At 24.7% G+C, this 27,323-nt stretch overlaps 8 protein-coding genes across 8 annotated transcripts; 3 read left to right on the forward strand and 5 right to left on the reverse strand.

Moving 5' to 3' along the window:
* Positions 1 to 199: 199 nt before the first annotated feature.
* On the forward strand, positions 200 to 2,878 carry MKS88_004209 (tryptophan--tRNA ligase; the record flags this gene model as incomplete). Its single annotated transcript, XM_067217364.1, has 2 exons — positions 200 to 313; positions 953 to 2,878. The coding sequence occupies 2 exons, from the start codon at positions 200 to 202 to the stop codon at positions 2,876 to 2,878; spliced, it is 2,040 nt and encodes a 679-aa protein (XP_067071800.1).
* Positions 2,879 to 3,877: 999 nt separating this feature from the next.
* Positions 3,878 to 5,035, reverse strand: MKS88_004210 (nuclear movement protein; the record flags this gene model as incomplete). The annotated part of the gene is made up of 1 exon (XM_067217365.1): positions 3,878 to 5,035. The coding sequence occupies one exon, from the start codon at positions 5,033 to 5,035 to the stop codon at positions 3,878 to 3,880; it is 1,158 nt and encodes a 385-aa protein (XP_067071801.1).
* Positions 5,036 to 9,931: 4,896 nt separating this feature from the next.
* Positions 9,932 to 10,435, forward strand: MKS88_004211 (parasitophorous vacuolar protein 3; the record flags this gene model as incomplete). Its single annotated transcript, XM_067217366.1, has 1 exon — positions 9,932 to 10,435. One exon carries the CDS (start codon positions 9,932 to 9,934, stop codon positions 10,433 to 10,435), a length of 504 nt encoding a protein of 167 aa, XP_067071802.1.
* A 2,640-nt stretch (positions 10,436 to 13,075) lies between these two features.
* On the forward strand, positions 13,076 to 15,915 carry MKS88_004212 (uncharacterized protein; the record flags this gene model as incomplete). The annotated part of the gene is made up of 9 exons (XM_067217367.1): positions 13,076 to 13,122; positions 13,431 to 13,564; positions 14,105 to 14,211; positions 14,316 to 14,384; positions 14,497 to 14,559; positions 14,908 to 14,967; positions 15,118 to 15,250; positions 15,481 to 15,559; positions 15,720 to 15,915. The coding sequence occupies 9 exons, from the start codon at positions 13,076 to 13,078 to the stop codon at positions 15,913 to 15,915; spliced, it is 888 nt and encodes a 295-aa protein (XP_067071803.1).
* A 294-nt stretch (positions 15,916 to 16,209) lies between these two features.
* On the reverse strand, positions 16,210 to 17,518 carry MKS88_004213 (uncharacterized protein; the record flags this gene model as incomplete). Its single annotated transcript, XM_067217368.1, has 2 exons — positions 16,210 to 16,336; positions 17,007 to 17,518. 2 exons carry the CDS (start codon positions 17,516 to 17,518, stop codon positions 16,210 to 16,212), a joined length of 639 nt encoding a protein of 212 aa, XP_067071804.1.
* A 601-nt stretch (positions 17,519 to 18,119) lies between these two features.
* MKS88_004214 (uncharacterized protein) lies at positions 18,120 to 20,277 on the reverse strand (the record flags this gene model as incomplete). Its single annotated transcript, XM_067217369.1, has 5 exons — positions 18,120 to 18,185; positions 18,501 to 18,615; positions 18,771 to 18,821; positions 18,983 to 19,057; positions 19,427 to 20,277. 5 exons carry the CDS (start codon positions 20,275 to 20,277, stop codon positions 18,120 to 18,122), a joined length of 1,158 nt encoding a protein of 385 aa, XP_067071805.1.
* Positions 20,278 to 21,258: 981 nt separating this feature from the next.
* MKS88_004215 (uncharacterized protein) lies at positions 21,259 to 23,037 on the reverse strand (the record flags this gene model as incomplete). Its single annotated transcript, XM_067217372.1, has 3 exons — positions 21,259 to 21,447; positions 22,029 to 22,288; positions 22,959 to 23,037. 3 exons carry the CDS (start codon positions 23,035 to 23,037, stop codon positions 21,259 to 21,261), a joined length of 528 nt encoding a protein of 175 aa, XP_067071806.1.
* A 372-nt stretch (positions 23,038 to 23,409) lies between these two features.
* Positions 23,410 to 25,387, reverse strand: MKS88_004216 (uncharacterized protein; the record flags this gene model as incomplete). The annotated part of the gene is made up of 3 exons (XM_067217373.1): positions 23,410 to 23,526; positions 23,734 to 24,458; positions 24,919 to 25,387. The coding sequence occupies 3 exons, from the start codon at positions 25,385 to 25,387 to the stop codon at positions 23,410 to 23,412; spliced, it is 1,311 nt and encodes a 436-aa protein (XP_067071807.1).
* Between the last annotated feature and the right edge of the window lie 1,936 nt (positions 25,388 to 27,323).

The raw sequence follows: 27,323 nt of genomic DNA on the forward strand, positions 1-27,323 counted from the left end.
AAAAAAAATAAAGGTTGTTCCTGTGAGTACATACATATGTGCGTGGGCACGTATGTTACTATTTAAATATTATTCTAGCCGTATATTTTGCGTTGGAATAAAAAAAAAAATAAAGTAAAAAAAAAAAAAAAAAAAAAAAAAAAAAAAAAAAAAAAAAAAAAAAAAAAAAAAAAAAGGAACTTCAAGAGCACAGGGTGTAATGGATAAACTAAAAACAGTGTATGTGGACTCTGCATTTAGCATAATTAAAGGGGCTTTATGTATCATTTTGCAGATTCCCACAAGCAGAACAACTGAAAGCATAAAAAGGAAGGTAATTCGAAAAAATAAAATAAAAAAAAAAATTAAAAAATAAAATAATATAAAATAAAATAATATAAAATAAAATAAAAAATAAAATAAAAAAAATAAGAGAAACGAAAATAAAAAATCCAATTAATTTCACTTGTGAATTAGACCATATCTTTATATGCCACTCTGAATGTGTCGTGATCATATTATATAATCAACTTTTAAGCAGAACGTCTAGACGCTAAATAGAATAATTTTACCCGTGGATATTGTGCATTTTTTGTTAATGGTGTGTCCACGCGACTCACAAGATTTAGACAATGATTCACTCGTTATTGTTGTACTGTTGAATAGTTTTATTCACGATATATAGCTTTAATTTATTTTTTCTTAATTTGTAATCCTTTTATTATTATTTTATTATTATTTTATTATTATTTTATTTTTATTTTATTATTATTTTATTTTTATTTTATTTTTATTTTATTTTTATTTTATTTTTATTTTTATTTTATTTTTATTTTATTCTTATTTTATTTTATATTTATATTTATATTTATTTTTATTTTATTTTTATATTTATATTTATTCTTATTTTATTTTATTTTATTTTATTTATATTTTATTATTATTATTTTTTATTTATTCCCCCCTCGTGCAGCCAAACAACTTGGGCATACTGACAGTAAATCGTATCGCAGTAGAACCAACAATAAATCAGTACGATGACATAAAAAAGCTTATAAGAAATAAAATTCAGGAAGAGGTGCCTTTTTACAATTACTGCATCGATCGAAGGTTTGCGGAAAAGTTTTATGGGGATTGTATTTACGATAATTTCGGATTAGCAAAGGATATCAACGAAATAAATTTAATAATTTTAGAAGAGTGGAATATCAATTGTAATAGAAATAGAGTTTTAAAGCATACAGGATTGATAAAAGATATTGAAGTAAGTAAATTTAAATATTTGAATAATAAGGAATCGTTGGAAGTGCATTTTTCTGTTAATCCGAAGTATACATTTGAAGAGTTAAGTGCCATTTACAAAGATGAGAGAGGACTACACAATTTTTTGTTGTGCCCTGTGATGAAGGTAAATACTAGTTCTACGAATGAGGATAATAATGGAGTAGGAGCAACGGATAAGTGTGGGGTGATTGGTGTGAATGGGGTAACTGCCGCGAATGCCATAAATGGCTTGAATAATTTGAACGAATCCTCCGCGCATATAAGTGTAGAGGAGATTTTTCCGAAAAATAAAGTGCTACCCCCATCAGGTGTCGAGAATATAAATTTTGATAGATCTAAGGAGGTTACACCTTGGGACGTAAATATAAGTGAAGAAGGGATAAATTATAGCAAACTGATAAAGGACTTTGGGTGTTCAAATATTACAGAAAATCATATTAAAAGAATTGAACAGTTAACTAATAAAAAAGCACATCATTTTATTAGAAGAGGAATTTTTTTTAGTCATAGAGATTTAGATTTCTTATTAAATTATTATGAAAAGAATAAATGCTTTTACATATATACTGGTAGAGGTCCTTCCTCTTTATCTATGCATTTAGGTCATTTAATACCATTTTATTTTTGTAAATATTTACAAGATGCATTTAATGTTCCTTTGGTTATACAAATCTCAGATGATGAAAAATTTTTATTTAATCAAAATTATTCCTTAGAATATATTAACAAACTAGCATATGAAAATGTAAAAGATATAATAGCAGTAGGTCTAAATCCTGATTTAACTTTTATTTTTAAAAATACTGAATATGCAGGTAATTTATATCCTACTGTTTTATTAATTCATAAAAAAACAACATTAAATCAAAGCATGAATGTTTTTGGTTTTAATCATAGTGATAATATTGGAAAAATATCGTATCCGTCTTTTCAAATTGCTCCTTGTTTTTCTCAGTGCTTTCCAAATTTTTTAGGCAAAAATATACCTTGCCTAGTCCCTCAAGGGATTGATCAGGATCCCTACTTCCGACTAAGTAGAGATATTGCCGTGAAATTAGCTTTACATAAGCCCGTAGTCGTGCATTCTGTTTTTATGCCGGGTTTGCATGGAGTTAACTCCAAAATGAGCAGCACGAAGAAAAAGAAAGACGAAAAGGGTAATATAAACAATAGTAGCAACAAGGGCAGCAATAACAGTAACAACAATAATAGCACTAATAGCATTACTAATAATCCCAAGGAGGAACAACATAATAACAGTGTAATATTTTTAACTGATTCACCTGAACAAGTCAGAAATAAAATTAACAAATACGCCTTCAGTGGGGGAGGTGCTACTATAGAGGAGCATAGACAAAAAGGAGCAAATTTAGATAAGGATATTTCTTATCAATATTTAAGGTACCTTCTAGATGATGATGACCAGTTAAACGAAATAGGTGAAAAATATAAAAAGGGGGAAATGCTAAGTGGTGAAATTAAAAAAATACTCATAGACGTTTTAACAGATTTGATACAAAAACATCAACAGAGAAGGGCATCCTTAAAAGACGAGGAAATTTTAAATTTTTTTAATGATAATAAACCGGCTCTTAGGAAATTCAAGGACATGTAAAAATTTTTATTTTAAAATTCTAATCCATATGTACATAAACATGCATGCATATACATGCAAATGCACACATATATATGTTGTCATATTTATAAAAATATATAACAATTTTTGAAGAGCTTGCTCCAAATGTGAACATGTGTATAGCCAAATTATATCTAAATAAATAAATAGGAATTAAAAGGATGAAAAATAAATAACTTAAGGTGTTTGAAGTTCGACCGACATTCATAAGAAGAGAAAAAAAAAAAAATATATATATATCACAACATCTTTACATATTTATTCGGATAAAAATTATTCCTCACATAGTTTCTTTCATACTTCCCGTTATCTCTTTTTTTTTTTTTTTTTTTTTTTTTTTTCTGCTTTAAAAATATAGCTCGATATCATTGTTAAACGAAGTGGACAAAGGGTTATATACATTTAGCTTTATTCTTTTCCGAGTTATTTTTATTTTACTTTATTCTATTTTATTTTTCTGTTATATATTTAACATTCCTGCTATTTAATGTGTGCGTAAGGAGCAAATTTTTTTGAAAACTTCAAAAATTTTGTTTATATTTACAATTTTTTTTTTTATTTTAATATAAATATATAACAATATACTTCAAATGTATGACCCTTTTTTTTTAAATCATATGCGCGTGGGTGTGTGTATATATTCACTGGGATATCAATTTAAAAGTACAAATGCATGCATATGATGTGTACATATTTGTGAACATGCTTGTGAAACACACACCCGGAAAAAAAGGCTAAGGGTATATTAAAAAAAAAAAAAAAAACGACGTGTATACACACATTATAACAATAAGTTTGGTCCACTTTAAGAAAGGAGAAAAAAACAAAAAATTGAGAGACTATAAAATTATATGCACATAGGTATATAAACATATACATATGCATACACACAAGCATATGTAAATAAACAAGCATATACGTAAGTATACACACACGTACATATGCATACGCATATGCACAGGAGGTCCTCCACGCGCGCTAGTTTCCGAAGAACATATTATTTGAAGAGGAATTTCCATAATTAATATTCGCTTTTGAAAAATCCATCTCAGGATGCATTTTTTTAAATTTCTCAAAAATTTCAAATTTCTTTTGTTCATCTGATGTAGGTAAATTTAAAGCTTTTTGTTTCTGATCATAAAGCATTTTTTCTACAACTGATCTCGTCTCAGCATCAAGGTCTTCCATTCTCGAATTTTCTGGTACAATTTTTTTTACATCAATCTCTGCATCTCCTTTAATGACAGTTGACCACCATTCCATTCCATTTAATTTTTCTATACATAAATGAATAACTCCATTATCTTCTAATGTCCAAATAGAATCCTCAGGCTTTATATGTTTGTAAAATTCCCCATCAATAAGTACTTCATTTTTAACTTTTACATATAATTTTTTATAAGTAATATCTAATTTAATATCTTTTGTTCTTACCTTTTCTTCTAAATCTATATACATATCTAAGCTGTTTATTGTTTGTGTCCACGTGTATTTTTCCGTTTTCCCTCCATTTCCTTTGGGGGGAGCCGAGTCTTCTTCATCTGAATCGTCCGACTTGCTATTTTGATTTTTATTATCACCATTGTTGTTATTACAGTTACTGATACCGCTTCTACTTTTACTACCACTATTGTTGTTATTATTTTTCTTCCTTTCAAATTTATCGCTGATTTTGTTTAATTCTTTATCATTGTTGTTCATTCCCTCAAAATTTTTCGTTTTTTCCATTTCATCTTCTTCTTCACTTAAATCTACGACTCGGTCATTACTGATTTTTCCATTTTCCATATTTTTATTTACTTTTAAATTTGTATTTTTTTTTTTATCAGTTATACTGTCTTTTTTATTATTCCGATTGAATTCTCGTTCATATATTTTCTTCTTCTCTTCATCCATCATTTCATACTCTTTTTTTAATTTCTTTAAATATTCCTCTTTTTTTTTATAATGTTTTCTTAGAGTCTTCAACACAACCTCCTCACATTGTTCTATACTTTTCGAATTTGTAATAAAATCTGTTTTCCTTAATAAAAAGGAAAAAAATAGATTCATTAAGTTGTTTATATCACCACATTCCCTAGCTATATTTAACATAATAAAGTCAAACTTTTCATTTACTACTACATCCGAATCCATTTTTTTTTTTTCCCCTTTTTTTAAAATAATAATTGTTGCTATTAACAAGGTACTATATTACCTTGAATTTTGCTCTTTTCGTGTCAAAAAAGCATATACATATATATATTTATATATATGTATTTATATGTATATATATGTATTTATAAGTATTTATATGTATATATATGTATATATATGTATTTATATGCATGTATATGTATTTATATGTATTTATATGTATTTATATGTATATATATGTATATATATGTATTTATATGTATTTATATGTATTTATATGTATATATATGTATGTATATATACATATAAAACTAATACTGAATTATTTGCAAATATGGAACTATGATGTTATGTGACAAGGGGTAAACCGAAAAAAAAAAAGTAATAAATAAAATAAAAAAAAAAAGAAAAAAAAAACTTAATTTGTGGATGTAATAATGTAATTTAATTTTTTCATAAAATATAACTGTTAAAATATATTCGAAACGGAAAAAGCAAAGTTTCTGCTGTTTACTTAATGGTATATTATTAAAACTTAAATTTGAAAATAGTCGTTTCTTTTATTCAAAGCACATGCACGTAAAATGGGATATATATTTTTATGTATGTATATATATAAGCATACAAATTAAGTTGAGTGTATATAATTTATATATTATACCTATATATATGTATGATGCAAAAAAAAAAAAAAAAAAAAAAAAAGCTTCAAATTATTTTCATACCTTAGAAAATATAAGTGGCTGTTCGAACAAATGATTTAATGCATTATTCGTCTCAGAATAATATATAATATAATTACTGTACCGCATATATCATATTATGAATAATATTACCAAAAAAAAAATAACTCATTTTACGTATGTAGAAGCTATAAAATATTACCTTTTTATATGATACATATATATAAGTGTATGTATGTATGTATTCATTTATATATTCAACTTGTTTTTATTTTATTTTATTTTTTTTTAATGAGATACTATATATAATACAAAATATTTAATATTTTTGAAAAATATAAGGAAAAAAAAAATGCATATGGCAAAATTAAAAAAAATAAATCAACTGTAAGAAGTGTAGCAAATTGCACATATATATGGTAGCAGAAATGAAATAAAAAATATGAAGAAAAAAGGAATTTAAGTGGAAAATAATGTTCTTAAAAATGCAAAGAGGAATGAAGCTTGTTGAAGAAAATGTACAGGAATACTTATATATATAAATATATATATACATATATATATAAGTAACTGAGTACATGCGTTCATGCATACGTACATACGCGCCCATACGAAGTACAACAATGGGGAAGGAAAAATGCAAATTTAGCTAGTCTTCTCAAAGATGATTTATGGTTTTATTAATATACATTAAGGAAAGAATATGTGGACGTAGAGGCTGAACGGGTAATTTATGAACCTTAATGGACGAAATAAAAAAATAAAGAATGACAACATGCCATCACATTAAATATAAAATGAGCAAATATGATATTATCTGATACGGTTGTAAATTTTTTTTTTTTTTATATCATTATTAAAAAGAGATATATATGAAAAATAAAAGAATAGGTAATAATTATCAAAAATAGGCTATTATTGTACATAATGTAAACTTATTTGTACCTCTATTTGAATTGATTACCTAATTGTAAAGGAACATTAGAAGTATTACATTAATGCCTATTATTAATTTAAATGAAACTTTTTCCATTTAATAATTCTGACAAGGTAATAATAAAAGGAAGTAAAAACATTGAAATTACTGTTTTTAAGTAATTCTTTTTAACTAATATATCATTTCTTTTTATTGTTCTTTTCTTTTTTTTATTACAAAAAATAAAAACAAAATTAACCTTAGAAATATATGAACCTTATTCTGCTCATTCTTAATAACTGCTCTTATATCATAAATATATAAATTTAATAATCACCACTAAATCTTAGTTAAACCACTCCAAGAGTATAAAAACAAAATAATAATAATAATAATAAAATAAAACAGGAACATTTACCAAAATAAGAAATTACCAATACATCTTGTATTTACAATCCTTGTCTATCTTAACCCTTTTGATGTTCTTTTACTTTTTAAAAAAAAAAAAAAAAAAATATAATATTTTTAAAATTTATCTTATATAGTATATATTTCAAAAAGTTTGTATAAAAAAAAAAAAAAACCAAGGGTTTAATGGGCACCTAGACAGAAAATGCACCTTTTTATTAGGGCACTATAAAACGTTATATATGTGTATTCTATTTAAATACTTATTTTGTTTTCCTTTTCTCCCTTTTCGTTCTTTTCCGAGTTGCTTTGGTGTAGACATAACTGCCCATATCACATAAGCGTTTTCATACCACCCTTTATTTCGTATTTTGTCTACTCACCAAAGCTCGGCAAATCATATTATTCCAAAGAGTGCATGCTAATAATGAATAGGTACCACGAGAATAAGCTATGTATCTTTAATAATTAATTGATACAGTATTTGTTTTAAAAATATCACAATATATATATGCGATCAAAATTATGCCATGTGTTACTACGATGGGGCTATTTTTAAGCCAACATATTTTTGTACACTACGGAACACCTAGGTTTCCTGTCAAACTAAATATTTGCTTTTACTTTAAATAAATAAATAACTATATATATATATACATACATAGTATACATACACATACATACATAGTATACATACACATACATACATAGTATACATACACATACATACATAGTATACATACACATACATACATAATATACGTACACATGTGCATATTTTTTTTTTTTTTTTTCCTACGCCACACCAATTAAAAAGGTACACATTTTATTAAAAAAGGGACAAGTACAATGAAAATGCTTTTATACATTTTTTCACAGCCATTTTTCTAATCCTAACAAGATATTTAAACTACGAACTTTTTTGTGTACACACAATATGACGTTAAAAAATGAAAGCTATTTATAAGTTGTAACTCATATAACAAATATAAAAAAATCACAAGTTTACTAAAGACTATGGAATATATAATCCCCTATACACCTATACACATACATATATATAATAAATTTATATACCTATACACATACATATTTATAATAAATTTATGTAGTTATTATTCCACGGTTTTGCTGTAATCCTAATAATAAAATTTAAAGAAAACAGAGGAAATTCCTCTTCTTAAGTACATTTTATAATACTATTTTTTTCATTTTTAATCTTTCAATTTTTTTTTTTTTAAAGTTACATTTTATATAAATGTGGTTTCATCCACATAAATAATTTTACTACATAAATTTATTTGTGGTTCGTTTAATCTCTTCATCATTATTATATATATTTTCAATTTAATATTGCTTAGCTTGTGCCCATACAAATTATATTTTATATACTATATTTATATATATGTATATACGCACATAATATATATATATATATATATAGCATGTGCTGTTTTATTTTTTTCTCTTTTTTTTTTTTTTTTTTTTTATGTTTCACTATTTTTTTTTTTTTTTTTTCAGTTACTGGAAGGATAAAGAAAAAAATAGTGAAACATAAAAAAAAAAAAAAAAAAAAAACACTTAAACGACAGTTAAATTGGATATCCAAAAATAATTAATGAATATAATATATATATACATAAATTATATGTATATAAATAAAATAATTATATTTTGTAGTACAAAAAAATATATAATGTTTTTTCAAACATAATTTTTTATGTAATATAATTATATATTATAATTTTTATAAATAATTAAGATTACCCATATATAATATTAAAATATTTATTATAAATGTTATACTCATAAATTTTGTAGTTATAAATAATATAGTTGCTGCAGTATAGTTATAATACATAAAATAAGTTTCTTTAAAATTTTCAATTTTTAAACCTGAGCATTTTTTACTACTACATTTTGCTCTTTCTCCAAAAATTTAGAAGTTACGGAATTTTGAACTTTTGAAGAAAAAAATAAATTTTACGTAAAAACTTTATTTTAATCTTTTAATTTGGTAACACTAAAACACAACAGTACGCGTGTATATTTACAATATGTTTATATATGCTTTATATATATTAACGTATGTATAAATTTTATGTAATAACTTATATTATTATTATATTTGTTTTGCACATAAACAAACGCGTGAAAATTGTATAAGGGAGGGGTATATTCATATTATTTATATATATACATATATATATACATATATATATACATATATATATACATATATATATACTTATATATATACTTATATATATACATATATATATACTTATATATATACTTATATATATACTTATATATATACTTATATATATATTTATATTTATATTTATATTTATATAAAAACCTTAATGCGAACAGTTTAAGTAACGAATTTAAAAATTTTTACCAAAAGGGTAAAATTTTCTTCAAAATTTTTTAGAAGGTTTTTCTATCACACTCATATGCGAACAACAAAATATATATATATTACATAATTTTTTTTGAGCATTTATTTTATATTTTATATTTTTTTTTTCTTTCCTTTCCTTTCCTTTCTTTTCCATTCCTTTTTTTTTATTTATTTTTTTATTTTATTTTTTTTGCTTTGAAAGAGTTGATTACAAAAAAGTAAAATTCATTACTGAGCGTTTTTATAAACGAAAGTAAGAACTTTTGTAAATGTAATTTTATATAATAAATATTTAGTATAAAAATTAGAAGAAATTATGACGGGTTTAAGTTCCCATGCGTATTAATATACATTCATGTACACAAGTACATATACATATATACTTATAAATATATAAATAATATACTTTTACACAATTCCTTTTTGTACATTTACCCATTTTAGTAATTCCGCATTTAAGACTATTATAATTAACCGCAAAAATGGTTCGCCGAAATTTATTACTTATCCTTGCTGTTTTAACGTTTATTCCAAATATATGGAAAAATAATAAATGCACATGTCAAGTACCAGCGCCCCTTGCGGAACCAGAAGAAGATTTTCAAGAAGAGATGGATTCCGGATTAGAAGGTGAAACAAAAACAGAACCAAAAGCAGATGATGGGAACATAAATAATGGTGGAAATAATTTTAATAATTTCAATTATTTCAATGGAGGAGATTTTAACGATGGTGGTGATGATGATGATGATGATGACGACGATGATGATGAAATTATTGATAACAACAACGATGATGGTAATAATGATGATGAGGATGTAAACGATGATAATGGAAATGATGATAATGGAAATGATGATAACGGAAATGATGATAACGGAAATGATGATAATGAAAACGATGATGATGGTAATGATAATGATGATGTAGATGGCAATTCCAATAAGAGAAACAAAAAAAAAAACAAAAAAGGAAATAAACATTAAATTAAAGAACAAAATTAAAGTACCCATAGAATAATAATATTATTCTAATGCATCATTAGCAACGTTAATAATGAATCGAATAAGTAATTTTTGTAGTTGTTACCATTGCATTTATAATGATGTATTATCTTTAAAAAAATACAAAATTGAAAAATGCGTAGTATATATGTACGTGTACATACATATTATATATATGAATACATATATATATATGAATACATATATTTATATCTGTACTTAACAAGAGGAGATATTTACATGTGTTTTGTTCAATTAGGATTGTGAATTTTTTTTTTCCCTTTTTTTTATTTATCTATAGGGTTAATTGTATAAAATGTGTAACATTAAGTTGTGTATTTTTTTTTTCATATTTTAATCCATTTTCTTTATTTTTTTATTATTTCCTTTTCACCTATTTATTAATAGGAATAATTAGCATAAAAAAAAAAAAAAATTTTTTTTTTTTTTTTACCGTATTTTTCTTTGTGATTATAATTATTGTGTTTAAAAGTAAAATTTTTTTTTATTTTCTTATATTTTCGTCCCTTTTACCTTTTGCACATTTTTTTTATTTTTCAAATTTATGATGAAATTGTTTTTAACACTTAAAAAGAAAAAAAATATGTGCACACACACATTAGTTCTACGCAGTTTTTTTAATTTGTTGCCTGTACTTCCGTCCTATTAATGGGAAAAAAAGGAAGAAAAAATGTTATAAATTTTTGCCAAACTGTAATTATGTTTGGGGATACATAATATATATTATATGGCTTTTATTCATTCACAGTTACTACGAATCTATTTTATCTCACTTCAAATCCTTTTTTTTTTTTTTTTTTTGTTTCCCCTAACCGGCAGTATACATGGTAATAAATTGAGATTTGTACTTCGGATTTCTTGTTGGTTGTTTGTAAAAAATATATTTTTCTAAATATTTTGGTATTCCCCTAGACCTAGGGGAAGGATTCGATAAAACCTGTTTGTGTCTTGGGTTAGCATTACAGTCAACTCCTAATTAAATTGAAAAATGAAGAGCAAAAAATGAAATATTAAAAGCACTAAAACGTAATATTAAAAGAAATCAAGAGATATAATCAAAATGGAATTTCACTAAAATTTCATTTAAAAGAAACAAATTTTAATTTTTCAAAAGCTAAATCATCTGAATTATTCGTGTTTATATATATATATATATATATATATATAGGGATGTATATTCTATACATTCGCGTATGTATATGTTTACGCTTTCACGTGTTGTAGACACTTTTTAATGTTCCTTACCCAGCAAGGGAACATGCCACTTTCGAATAACATATCGACATGAGTTGCACAATAAAGTTAACACCCCTGTATATTTGGGAAAGTTTCATATTATTATAAAAAAGAAATAAAACGGTTTAACATATACAATGTAGTATTCTGAACATGAGCAACAATGGGCGCATTGCCATGAACGGACAGATAATAACAATATGCCACACAAACATGAGCACATATGTATATATACGCGTAATTATACATTTACACATTTATACATACATATATATATATATAAACATATTTGCATATATTAATTTTACAGCATGTTTAATACCTCTATGCCACATTTTTCCTAATTTATTTACTCCTATTCACATAATAACATGTAATTCAAAAAAAAAAAATTAAAAAAAAAAATAAAAAAAAAAAAATAAAATAAAATAAAATAAAATAAAATAAAAAAAAAAAAAAAAAAAAATTATTTTTACACCTACATGTATATAACTATGTACATAAACACATGTATTTAATTCGTTTATGAAAAATACATTCAAAAAATATTTTCAAGCTTTCCTTTCGTTTCTTTTATCTTATTGGCATTGGTTAATAAATATACATTTCGTAAAGTACCTAAAAAGGTTTACTCTTTTATCTGTTTTTAAAAACTGTTTCTTTTGTTTCTACATTTTTTACTTCATTGTGCTAAAAAGAACGAAATAAAGATATTTATCCTCTTAATTATTTTCTCTTTTTTCTTGCGATGAAAATGTAAATATATTCTTTATTACGTTTGACTTCTCGATTTACTTTATTTCGTGATATATACATAAATTTTATTCGAGCTATTCCGTATAAACTGTGTAGCAAATGTAGTAACAATTTAAAATTAATTTTTTTAGTTAATATTTTTTTTTTTTTCACTTACCTTCTTCCACATATATAAGTATGTATGTGCATCCATTTCAATGTAGTTATAACTACTGTGTGTACCTATTTTATTATTATTTCAGTCGTACTATGTATATATCTGATCATTTGTAAATTTATTAACAGATAAAAAAAATATGAAAAATAGGTGGAAACTCGTTTATTATAAACTTGTTACCTTTAAAAAAAGTAGTTTGAGGATTTAATGTTTCTCCTTCCCTCCACTATTCATTTTTATTTTATTTTTTTTTATTTCATTATTTTTTTTTTTATTTATCCCATCCTCAAAACAATTTTTATTATGTTTATCCATACAGTGTTTCGGATTGTCATTTAATTGTCATTTAGGAAATTTTTATAAACTATTTTTACTTTCCTGATTTTATAATTATTTTATTATTGTGATCCAAGCACTTTCGGTTTAACTTTTTTATTTTTTTCCCATAACAAATGATTGAAGATTCCATAGATGAAAATTGCCATGTGTACTTAAACCCGTACGACATTTTGTCTCATATGAACTTTAAGAAAATGATTTATAAACATATGTACAAGTTTATGTATAGGTGTATACTTCTGAGTGTACTGCATCTGTACAAATCCATATGTGCGCATATATACGTATGTACACAAGTATGCGTATACGTATCAATATGCATATTCAAACATCAACAGAAATGTGTTTCCGTTAAAGTATATGAAATGTGTGTCACGTTCAGTGATACAATTTGATTACTTTTGCTCCTACTCCTACGCTTAATTTTTTTTTTTTTTTTTTTTTTTTCTTTTTACTTCCCCTCTTAAGAAAAAATTGGCTAAAGGAATTTGAATACACCAAAATACATGAAAATGATTTAAATGAAGTCATAATGAACTACTTTTGTGTTCATCGGATGTATGACGTTGCAAAGGAATTTCAAAAGGAGGCAAATGTTAAACGTACTGACCTGAAAGAGATAACACATAATAAGATATTACACGATATAACAACACATAACAACGTGCAGTAACATACATTATATTAATATATGATAACTTAAAAAAAAAGAAATTAATCTGTGAAAAACTGCTAATACGACACTGTGATAACAAATGAACGATATAGAAAAAAAAAAAAAAAAAATGATGATATTTTCGCGCAAACATTAAATTCATACTACGATGTAGCATGATGAAAACTCTGTCATCCTTGAACTGATTTTTTTTTTTTTTTATTACATTTTGATAAAATAATGCATTATTATAAACTAGATTTGAACTATTTTAGTCCTCCTAGCATAAAGCAGGCTCCACAATATATACATACATGTGCATGACTATCTATCTATATAAACACGTACATATACACACGCGCAAACACAAGAAAATATACACAACCGAACAAACACATGCAAACGAATATACACGTATGTGTGCTCCTTTTGGTTGTTTAACAATTAGAGAATCTAAAAAGCAATTAATTTTCATATTATTTTTCAGCCGACATGCCTATAGACACAGTAAAAATACGGTACTTAATTCAGAGTGAAATAATGAACAACAAAATTGAGGAGGCTATAGAGCACATCAATAATTTAGATGAAGGAGTAAGACATAATTTATTTTTTTATTTCCTTTTATTTTTTTCTCCATTTCGATATCATCTCTTTTTCCTGCATCATATATTTATTGTTTTTTCACATATTTTTAGATTTTGAAAAAACACAAGGACTTAGTCTTTTTTCTTAAGAAACAGCAGTTACTGAAATTGATATTGAACGTGAGTTCAGATAAAGACTATAAAAAAATATATACGCCTCGTGTACAGCTTTATATGAGGTAGTTCATATGGATGTACCTTATAAACATAATATATTACTTTTAATATTCAGAGTAATATCAACGAAGCAATAATGTATTCTCAACAAGAACTGGCTCCCTATGTAAATGAAAAGGTTCGCTCCAACTATCATTTTGTATATTTAGTTATATAGATATGTGCAGATCTATGTACATATATGTTTTACACTTTCTGTAACATACACATAACACTCCATTGTCATTTACAAGGGGGCTTGTTACATTTTATTAAATTTTAGTGTCTCACTATTTTGTAATCATATTGCATTTGTTTTACATATCTATCCATTTTGAACGTGTTCAGCATGTTCAACTTTTTCCTTATCTTTACCCATTTCTTTATCTTTATCTTTACCCATTTCTTTATCTTTATCTTTACCCATTTCTTTATCTTTATCCTTACCTATTTCTTTATTTTATTTCATTTTTGATTTTTTTTACAGCCATCCCTTATTAGCGAAATTGATGATGTCATGATGCTTATGGCTTATCAAGATTTTAATGTATTTTTTTTTTTTTTTTTTTTTTTTTTTATAACCCTTTTCAATTATGTTTTTACGCATTAACTTCCTATCTTTTGTAACCCTCATCAATTATTGTTTTATAAAAAGTACTGATTTTTTTTCTTTTTTTTATTACGAAATAATTTATAGAGTGAGGAAGCTAAAAAGTTAATACAAAAAATAGAAAAAAAAAAAAATACATTAAAAAGGATTGATGATATAATTTTAAGTTACTACAATGTTGACAATGGTACGAAGGGAAAGAATAAATTAATTATAATAAGTAACGTATTAATATGCTTGTTTACGTTACAATCATTTTTATTATTATATGACTTGTATATGTATTTATTTATTTGTATATGTATTTATTTATTTGTGTATGTATTTATTTATTTGTGTATGTATTTATTTATTTGCGTATGTATTTATTTGTTTATTTATTTACGTATTTGTGTATATTTTTATTTATTTATTTTATTTTAATTTTTTTTTTTTTTTTTTTTTTTGTAGAGAGCACACTAGAATATATTGTTAAAAATGTTTCCTTCACGCAGAACGTACTAAGCTCAAAGGTACAAGATGTGCAGATGTGCACACGTCTACGCATATACACACATACATATGCATATATAAATATATATACATATATACATATATACATATATACATAAATACATATATACATCAGCACATGTATAGACATAAATTTCCCCTTCTACTTGGTAACCTTTACAACAGTACCCCTGCAGCATACCCAACTTAAAAAATTTGAAAACTGGTTATATAGAATATTATGAAAAGTACAGGAAAAAAAAAAAGAAAAATTCTAAAAATAAAAGCAGAAATAAGAAAAAAGTGAAGGAAATTAATGTTGATGATAAAACTGTTGAGGGCACTGCAAAAAATTTCGATGCACCATATGATGATGAATATCGTTCGGTTTGATATATAGTATTATTAGCAAGGATTTTTTTTTTTTTCTTTTTTTTTATGTACACATTTACGAAATTGTTTTGTTATATTATTTTCCATTATCACTAGCACCATCTTCATTATTCCCTTAATTACATTTTTGTGCTTGTTTTTACATTATTTCGTGTATAATATGTATACATATTTATGTACAAGTTCATGCCCGTATATATGTGTGTACATGCACATATACACAGAAGTGTGTATATTATATATATTTGCTCATTTGCACCTTCAAGCGTTTTCCGTTACTCTCCTATTTTTATTTTACTTTGCGTAGAGCATTAACCCTAATATTTTACATTTTTCTTTTTCAAGGTATAATAATACTGTAACTCCTTTTTTAATAAAATATAACATGAATGTAACACTTTTTTCATCCCATCGATAATAGCTACAAAAGAACATACAGAATTACGGCGAACGAATACATACATATACCTATACATAGATATATATACATATATGCATAGGTATGCTTTATATTTTTTCTTCTATGTAAACATAAACCATATGCCGTAACTTGAGAGCTATGCATGTGCACTGTTATCCCAGGAGTAAGGATTAAAGAAGGCAATCAAAATGTGTAATTTATAAAGTTATATATGTAATAAAATAATGTGAAGGTTAATGTAAAAGAGGTAAGAAAAAAGCAGGCATAAAAAATTAAAAGAAAAAAAAAAATTTCATCAAAACTGAAGTAGGAAAATATAAAAGAAATATTTTTATAAAGAGTTTTATATTTTAAGTATATTCTTTTACTTAAGGTGAAATTTAAATAAATGTTTAACCAATATAAGAAGGTGTTAAATATATGTAAAGAATATAATAAATTTATATACGTAGCAATATAAAAGATAATTTTTTTTAAATTTTTATATCTTGTTTTAAGAAAGTATATATAACATAAAAGAACAGATATTATTATAATTGTAAAGGTATTTATGACTATGTTGTATATTTGATTTACTTGAATATCAATTATAAAATGAAAAAAAAAAAATATATAATATAAAACAAATAAGAAAATTACAAAAAATTTGGTTTTATCTTTTTTATTTAACATTCTTTTAATTTTCTGATCTTCATTTTTAATTTTTTTTTTTTTTGAAATATAATCATTTTCATTAATTCCAAAATTTTGATCTATAAATGATTTATCATTTATTAGTATATTTTCTGAATCACTATAAATTTTTTTGTTTATCTCTATGCTAACCTTTTTTCTTATTTTGTATTCATTAAATGTTCGTTCTTGTATATTTTCATCGTTCTCTTTTTTTTTATTTTTTAAGGAATATTCTTTATTTTCTTTTAATGTATTATCGCTTGGTTGAAATTTGCTATACGAGTCTTCACTTAAAAAACATTTCTCTTTTTTCAATTTCTTTTCGTTAATTTTTTTATCTTTTTCTTTTTTACCAAGTTCTTTCTCTTTTTTCTTATCCGAGGTATTTTTTTCTTTAGTTTCCTTTTTACCAATACATGTACCATCCTTTTCGTTTTTTCTTTTATATATGGTATTGTTTTTATATTTTTCAACAACTTTATCATAATCGCCATATAGTTTATCCATTTAGGATTTCTTTGTGTTGTATAAATGATGGGGGTAAATGCTTTTGATCAAATTTTTTTTTTTTTTTTTTTTTTTTTCTCTTCCGTTTCTTCTTTTTCTGTGGTTTCTTCGTCTTTTTGTTCCTTTTACTTCTCCCTTTTCAACTCTTTTATTTCTTTCCTTTCTGCTTTTTTTTCTAAAATTTTACGTATTTTTATTTTTCATTTCAGTTGATAAATTGAAAAAACAGAATAAGACAGGCACGCATATAAAAAACAAAATTTTCATATAAATCGCTTTAGTATAAACATAAATTTTAATTGGCAAGGAAAACATCGTAATGCATTATATGTAGCTTACGTAGGAAAGAACGTGCGTACTGTATATAAGCATATAAATACATATGCGTATAAATACATATGTGTATACACATATATACATTTATACATATAGACAAACCTTTTCAAAAATTATTCCAATGCTTTTAAAATAAAAAGTAGAGAAAAAATAAAACTTAAAGGGTTAATAAAAAAAATATACATATATAATATATATATATATATACATATACTGATACGCATAAATAATAATTTTTAAATAAAGAAGTTAAGGAAACATTTTTTCATTTGAATAATTTGTCTTTTTTTCTCTCATTCATATCTTGGTTTATCTGAGGTACACAGACACCCTAAAGTAAAAGTATGTAATAAAATGATGTAAATGCGCAAAGATTCACATAGACATGTTTACATGTACATGAAATTATGTGTACGTACGTGCATATGTACGTATATATGTACGTTTCCGCATAAATAGTAATAAACAGGATGAAATAACTGCGTGTTCAATTTGTGCAAAATTTTTTTAGTAATTCGTTTAAATTTCCAATCTGATTTTCTTTTCGCGTATATTACTTAACATTTTTCACTGCACACATTTCTCCCCACACATTTTATAAAATTTTACGTTTTTATTTTTATTTCTATTCATCTGTTTCTCCTACCCCAGCTTTTGATTTCCATAAATTCTTCCTTAATTCATGTACATCTATTTTGGGAAATGAGTTATCGCACATCTGTGTTTTTACTGCTTCATCTTCATCAGATGTAGTTTCATATCTAGTATGTTGAAAATGAGCAAATAAAATGAGTCAAAATGCGGCAAAAACATTAATGCTTATGACGGTAATATGCTTATTTTTTCAAATAAAAATTTTTCTTATTACTAGCACTCTGCAATTATAATCAAATATTTTTGTACACGTAAGTTTTACCTATCATGCTTCCATTTGCCACTTAAATCAGATTCCTCCTCATTCCTTTTTCTATTTTTTAAAAGAAAGTCGTTTTAAAAATATGTATATATTGTTGTTATTTTATTTTTTTTTTTTTAATATTTCTCTATTATTTCTTTAGTATTTCTTTGAAGTTCTTTTCTAATTTTTGCGACAATCTGCAATTTTTAGCAATATTTTTTGATTATTACTTATGCTTTTTCCTTTTTTCGTAAGCTAATAGTAGAGGGTTGAATGGGTCCTTTGGTATATTTTCGTTGTATACGCTATGAAGGGATTAAACATAAAATATAAACCGCGTGACGGCGTGGTACATCATATCGTATATATATATGCATATGCATATATACGAATATGCATACATACGAATATGCATACATACGAATATGCATACATACGAATATGCATACATACGAATATGCATACATACGAATATGCATACATACGAATATGCATACATACGAATATGCATACATACGAATATGCATACATACGAATATGCATACATACGAATATGCATACATACGAATATTCATACATGCAAATGTTCATATATGCTCGTTAGCATGTGCAACTCGCTTAAAAGTAATAGTTATGCCTTATGTTGAGGGATACGCATGCGTGAATACTGTTACCAGTTATTCCTCGATTTAGACCTTTTATGTTTTTTATTTTTTTTTCTGTCTTTTTCTTTTTTATGCCTTCTTTCACTATCATTTCTTTCCTTTGAAACTCTTCTCTTTTTTTTTTGTTTTTTTTTTTCCTCTTTTAGTCTAAGTGCATGTGATGTATCTTTCTTTGGTCTTCTTTTCTCCTCATTGTCTTCCTCCTTGTCTGTTACTATGTCCTTTTCTATTTCGCTTTTCTTATCATTTTTCTTTTCGTTTTTCTTATCCCTTTCTTTATCCCTTTCTTTATCCCTTTCCTTATCCTTTTCTTTATCCCTTTCCTTTTCCGTTTCCTTATCCTCTTCCTTTTCCCTTTCCCTTTCTCTTTCCTTTTTCCTCAGTCTTCTTTTTCTCCTTTTTTCTTTTTTAATTTCCTTAATTACGTTATTATACAAATCAGAGTCAATACCTGTGCTGTTACTCACGGTCGAAATTGAAACGTCGCTTAATGAATACTCTAGAAATGATTTTTCTTCTTCCTTCGTTACTTTCGTTTCATTCGTTTCTTTCACTACTTTCGTTTCATTCATTTCTTTTGATACTTTCATTAAATTCATTTCGTTCCTTTGCTTTTCGTTTCCTTTCTCTTTCTCCTTCTCTTTCTCCTTCTCTTTCTCCTTTTCTTTCCTCTTCTCTTTCCCCTTTTCTTTCCTCTTCTCTTTCTCCTTTTCTTTCCTCTTCTCTTTTTCCTTCTCTTTCCCCTTTTCTTTCCTCTTCTCTTTCCCCTTCTCTTTATTTGTTATATTTCCAAAATCGGAGTTAATGACTGTATTTTTCGTATATGCAGTAAAGGAATTGTTCGCCGCATTCTCTTTCATTATATATATATATAACCTTTGAAAACTATATTAAGTATATTTTTATATGTACATATATACACAGAAAATGTAGAACAAATACTAACACTTGAAAGCTTCATTATATTATGCATACATTTTCTTAGCACTAATAATAGACATTACATTTATGTTAACGTTTATTCTTATTTAGGTGTTACAATATGATTGAGCTCATTTTAAAAATCATCTCTTTATCTTGTTAATTGTATTTATACCTACATGCCTTTTGGATCTTTTTTCTTTTTATTTTTCCATTTCAAATTTATGAAATTTCACAAAATAGAAAAAAAGAACTGAAATACATGAACATACAAATGAAAATACAAATGAACATAAAAAAATGAAAATAAAAAAATGAAAATAAAAATGAAGATAAAAATGAAAATAAATTAAATAAATCTACTATGAATAATTCAATTCTTTACGAAAAAATAGCAGTTGCAAATTTTTAGCATTAATTTTGTTTTGTTTATTGTCATTTATTACGCTATACTTCATATGCATTAACACAAGTTCGCTTCGTAAAGTTTAACCTCATTATATTTTAATTTAGCTATTTTGAGCACTATATAAAATTTATTTGGAAAACGAAAAAAATAAAAAGGATGGAAAAAATAAAAAAGTGAAAAAAAATGAAGAAAAGAAATGGAAAGAAAAATGAACACCTATCTTTTCTGAAATAATTTCAAATAAAACGTGTGAAGTGGAGCGCAATTTTTCATTTTGTGAATTGTGAATACATCAGCTAGCGCCAAAACAAGTGTATGGATCGTATGTACATGTAAGAATAAGTAAATATATACATATATATGTGTATATATATATATGCATACATGAACACATGCATGCACAGTCTCTATACAAAATGAATGGGAAAAATAAAAGGAATGCAAAAAATATACATTTCTCATATATCATGAAAAGGTATTATTGCATAAGCTAACTTCACACACATTTTGGTCAAATTTTTTTTGCAAATTCCTCCAGTTGATGTTTTATGAAACCCATGTTTTTTAACAATGACTCAAATTCAGATTTATTAAAAAAAAGGATATTCTTATTTTTGCAACATATACATAGATTAGGTTCCTTTTCTTTAATTCCTTTTACTCTGTTCATTATAAACATTTTCCGCCCATAGAGTCCCAACTGATAAATTTTACGTAATATTGCATGGGCGTAAAAACGGTAAAAATGTGTATTTATACATGCAGATATATTAACGTATACAAATGGACACATTCATATACACAAGTAGGAACATTCATATATACAAGTTGGTACATTCACATATACAAGTAGGAACATTCATATATACAAGATGGTACATTCATATATACAAGTAGGAACATTCATATATACAAGTTGGTACATTCATATATAAAAGTCGGTACATGCACATATACAAGTAGGAACATTCATATATACAAGTTGGTACATTCACATATACAAGTAGGAACATTCACATATACAAGTAGGAACATTCACATATACAAGTAGGAACATTCATATATACAAGTAGGAACATTCATATAAAAATGTACATATATATATTTATATGAAGCATCATATCAGCGCCATTTACCTATTTTAACGAAACTCTGTTTCATTCAAGTAAAAATATAAAAAACACAGTTAACAAAGTTGGCACGTGCTTATTAATACATAAGGTAAATATACATACTTATGTAGAACATGTTATATTGGCTAATATTTCCGTTCTTAGTTACCTTTTCATCATCTGTAATTTTTATTCTATCTCTTGGAGGCCACCCAGAATAGAAATTATAGCCTTTTCTTTTAGTTTCCTTTTGAACTATTTCTCTATATCTTTTTAATGAATTCTTCAGTGTGCTTTTCTTTTTAAAATTCTTTAAAACCTCATAGCACTCATACACATCGGTTAAGCTGTTGTTGTTATGTTTAGTCGTAAGTTGGTCATGTCGGTTTATCGTTTTTGCGGTTGTAAAAATTTCGCAGCCAATACTCTCTAGGATGAAAAGGAGTAAGGAGAATATGCACATATATACCTATTCATATACACGTATGTACACATGTGTATGTACACATATGTATGTACACATATGTAGGTATATATACAATACTTATAGGCGCATAATTCCAAACGCACATTCACATATGTATATACACTCTGCTCCTTTTTTGAATTACGAATTATTTTTCTACTTGGAAAGCGAGAATGAAACATATTTTCATAATATTTGTATTCCTTTTATCATAAAAAAAAAAAAAAAAAAAAAAAAAAAAAGGAAGAACGTACTAAAAAAAACAAAGTTGCCAATTAAATAAATCCATTAAGTGAATTAGAATATTTATGAAAATTTTTGCTCCTTTTAAAAATTTATTTATTCGAAAAAGAATAAACTTCTCATTTATTTTTATTGCTTCTTCTATCATTTTTTACATTATTATTCGCGTTTTTTTATTTTTTTCATTTTTTTTATTTTTTTTATTTTTTTTTTTTTTTTGTTTTTTGCGAAAACAAAATATCAACTAATATTTTTTTTTTACATGTTGCTCTGAATATTGCTTCATTTACAATGACTAACATAGGCATATTTGTTATAGCATTTTTATTCTATTCACAATTAAACTTACTGCTCAGGTGTATATACGTTATGCCCATATTATATGCACACCGTTGTAACAAAGCGAGATTGAAAATTCATCACATTGCGGGTTACTACCATTTTTGTAGGTAATTACACTTTTGCTCATTTTAGCTGTTTATATATAAATGTATATTAAGCTAGTTTTATGTACAAATTAATATGAATAATATACCATGTAAAAAATAAAAATATAACAATCTTAAATAATAAATTAAATATATACATTGAAATGTTATAAAAAAATAAAAAGAGTCAAAGTGATAACCACATCAAACTTGTGAAATTTAAAAGGCAAAAAAAAAAAAGAATTAAACAAAAGTAAGAAATAAAAAGTCAAAGATAAATGATAAAAAAACAAAAAACCACAAGAAGGAAAATTTACACAAAAAATAACAGCAAAAAATAGGTAAATATGCTAAATAAAAAGGTACTAGGACGTCTAAATAAAGAGGGGAAAAAAAAAAAAGAAAAAGCTTCATTAAAGCATTTCATAATTTTCTTCCCTTTCAAATGCATTTAAATGGTACAGATACTCCTTGTTCTCTTCTAAGTTAATGCTTATCTCGGATGTTGTGCTTTTTAGCTCCGTGATATCCTACAAAAGTTGAACATAAATAATAAATATATGTAAAATAAAAAGAAAAGAAAAGAAAAGAAAAGAAATAAGCTCATTTCGACGTTTTGTGACTCCGAATATTACATTACAATTGAGCAAATTTTTCTCTTTACAAAATGACAATTTAAAATTTTATTTTATTTTATTTTATTTTTTTCAATATGCTATTATACAAATAACACTTACCTGCTCATTTTTCGCTATGGTGCTCTTCAAAGAAGATGTAAACTCATTTTCTGCGTAAAGAAAATTTTGAAAATTTTTTTTTTCCTTTACCAGTTCTGTAATATTTTTATTAATTTTTTGAAGTTGATTATCTATATTAAAAGAATTAAAAAAATCTAAAATTTCCATCAATTTGAATTTATTAAACTCATATTTATTTGAAAAAAAAACAGTATTATTTTTTAATATAAAAAGTTTGTCTAATATATCTAATCTGAATAGCAATCTTTGAATAATTCGTTGCGCTTTTATTTTAATTTCCGAAAAATTATTTTTTATAATATTTAAAATAAATAAAAGGTTTTCATTATTTTTTTTTATACACAATTTTTTTTTTTTAAGAATTTTTATATTTTTGTCTTGGTCATTTAAAACCATTTTTATTTTATCAAGGTTATATATTGGTACAATACAACAGTTGTTTTTGTCCGGATTTTTTTCTATCGCTTTAAAATATTTACTTAATATTTCTTTTGAAATTAAATATTCATGTTTGTAAATATTATTATTCCATATTAAATTACAAAAGGAGCTTAACAGTAAGGAATTCAAAACTCTATTTTTCGATTCACCCATATCGTCCTTCAGGTAAATAAAGTTCATTATGTACGGGCTTTGTTCAAATACGTATGTCTCTAGGTACGATTTGCATATGAATATTTTTCCTAGCTTCATTGATATTTCCTCTGAAAGGGGAGAGGGAGATAAAGAAGTGACGGCGATCGCATTTTTACAGGTGTATGAAAATATGAGTTAATGTGTGTTCATATATATGTATTTATGTGGGTATGTATTCATATATTTAGGTATGCATTTATATATTTTGGTACGTGGATACATACGGTAACTGTGGACGAGCTATCTCTATCATAAATTTTTCAACACAGTTATGTTGAACACTTCCAATGCAATAACAGTCATTACAAAATTGATACATTATGAAAATCTATGCACATATCAGACACACGTACAACGCGGTACAAATTACTTTTTTTTTTCATTTTATTTTTTATGTATTTTATATTATATATATATATATATATATATTTTTTTTTTTTTTTTTTTTTTATGTATTTTATAATATATATGTATATATATTTTTTTCTTTTCTATTTTTTATAATATTTTTTTTTACATTTTTCTTACCGCATAACTGCTCCGTAAGAGATTTTCTAATTTTTAAAGAACTGTTAAAGTTAAACTTATTTTCCAAGCTAATATTTCCATTTTGATTATTAATTTGCAAATCATTTTTTTCATTGTTTTTCTTAAATTCATCATTTGTGTTGTTATCTGTTTTATTTGAATTATCAACACCTGATTTTGATACACCATTTAATTTGTCTTGGTACGTGTTGGTACCATTATTATTTAACAAATTAGCAAAATTATTTTTAAAATTTATATTTTCATTTATCATTACATTATTTTTATCATTATATACGTTAGCTGTGTTATTCGTAATATTAATGGAACTGTTTAAACTAAAATTTTTTTCATTTTCATTTTTATTTGAACACAGGGTATGTTGTTGAATTCCGAAATTGCTATTTAAGGAGTTAACTTCATCTGCTTTATTTTTATCACTAATCAAGGAACTGTTAAATGATTTCATTTTGTTTTTTATTTTTTTTCTGATATTATGTTATTATATATAAAATATATTTCTGCAAATTAAAGATGTGTCATTGTTAGTATATATTTATGATCATATCCCCCTCATTTTTTATATGCTAAAAAAGTGGAAATGTTTAAAATCCAGTATATAGGGCAATTTTATTTTAAGCTGATATTATAAGGTACGACTGTGACAGTTATAATATGTTGTCTTTATTCTCTAAGGTAAAATAGTTAAAAGAGCGCTATATGTTATATATATGCATATCAGCATAGATATGTATATATGATATATATACATATTATTCACAGCTCGAACTCCCGATATAAATTCTTGTATATATGTTTCAATACAATTTAATTATTTTACATTATCAATTTTATGAATAACTGCTAATAAGCATGTTTAACGTATAGGGATATTGTAACAAGGAGTTACTATAAAAATATTGAATATAAAAAAAAAAAAAAAAAAAAACAAGATGAAGCAATAGAAAGAGTAAAAAATTGATATAATATAAATAACACTATATACATTTTCTTTTTATTAGTTTATTCAAGAAAAACTGCTTTTTTTTTTATTTTTTTTTTTTTAAATTAAAATATGAAGGAATAATTTCTCATTTCTGTGAAAATGAAAAACTGAAGAAAAAATATATCATCAAAAAAAAATATAATCTTATAATTTTTATTTTTTCCAAAAATACGATAAAAAGAAAAAATAAATAATATCATGGATGCGAGGAAAATAAAAAGAACAAAAATTATATAATTATCGTTTTTATTTTGTTAAATTCAGATAAGTAGCAGCATAATATATATATAAGAAAATAAAACATTTTTTTTCCTCTTTTTTCATTTTTTTTTTTTTTCCTCTTTCACAAATAATAGAAATTGTTAATGTACAATAAACTCCAAAATTAAAAATTAATTTTTTTATAATGTAATGTTTAAAAGAGCAAAACTTATGAACACCTCTTTAGTTGTTTTAGGAGATTGTATTTATATTACACAACCTATTTCACAGGTACATATAAATACATCTAATAATATATATGGAACAATGGGTTTTATTTTTATGGATATAAAAGGACATAATAGAAAAAAGCTAAAAGGATTAACTGAGGAATGATAAATATATGTATGAACAAAATAAAAATAATATATTACGGGAAGAGGTTGTAATGTAACCTGTCATTTGTAAAAAAATATTTTTGGAATGTTCTCGATAATTTCATTTTTGTTATGATGACCATTTCGTTAAAATGATGAAGCACAAAAAATATATATAATATCTATATGCTTATATTTGCATATGTATATATACGTGCACATATATATTTAACTGAATGCTTCATGTGTTCGATATATACAAAATATAAAGCAAGTAAAAATTATATATATCCCTAATAATTAGGGAATTTTGTCCCTTTGCATAATAAATACGATATAAATTAAAAAAAAAAAAAAAAAGAAAAACGCCTTCCATATTTTTAGAAAAATTGTTTCCTCTTTTCCCTCATTACGATTGTCTAAATAAGCTATACCTTTTTGGTATATCATTTATATGTTTATCTGAATTAAGCAAAATATTAATTCCTTCTGATTAATATTTTTGCACGGTTGAAAAATCATTTAATAAAATTAATCGTCATCATATAAGAAAGAAAAAATTATTATGAAGACCATTTTAACATCATCTCAAATATGCATTTTGGATATATATATATTTTGTAAATTCGGAAGTGTGAGGAACTCAAAAAAAAAAAAATAAATAAGTACACATATACATATATATATATGTATACTATATTTAAGGTGTACTACAATAATGTTAAAATATTTCCCCTGTTCTCTCTCTAAGTTGTGCTTCATATAAAATAGTAAACATAAAAATATTTGCGTAAAATATTCACAAAACAGCTAAAAACTTG

This window comes from Plasmodium brasilianum, chromosome 12, assembly GCF_023973825.1.
Source record: "Plasmodium brasilianum strain Bolivian I chromosome 12, whole genome shotgun sequence".
NCBI classification, from domain to species: Eukaryota; Apicomplexa; class Aconoidasida; order Haemosporida; family Plasmodiidae; genus Plasmodium; species Plasmodium brasilianum.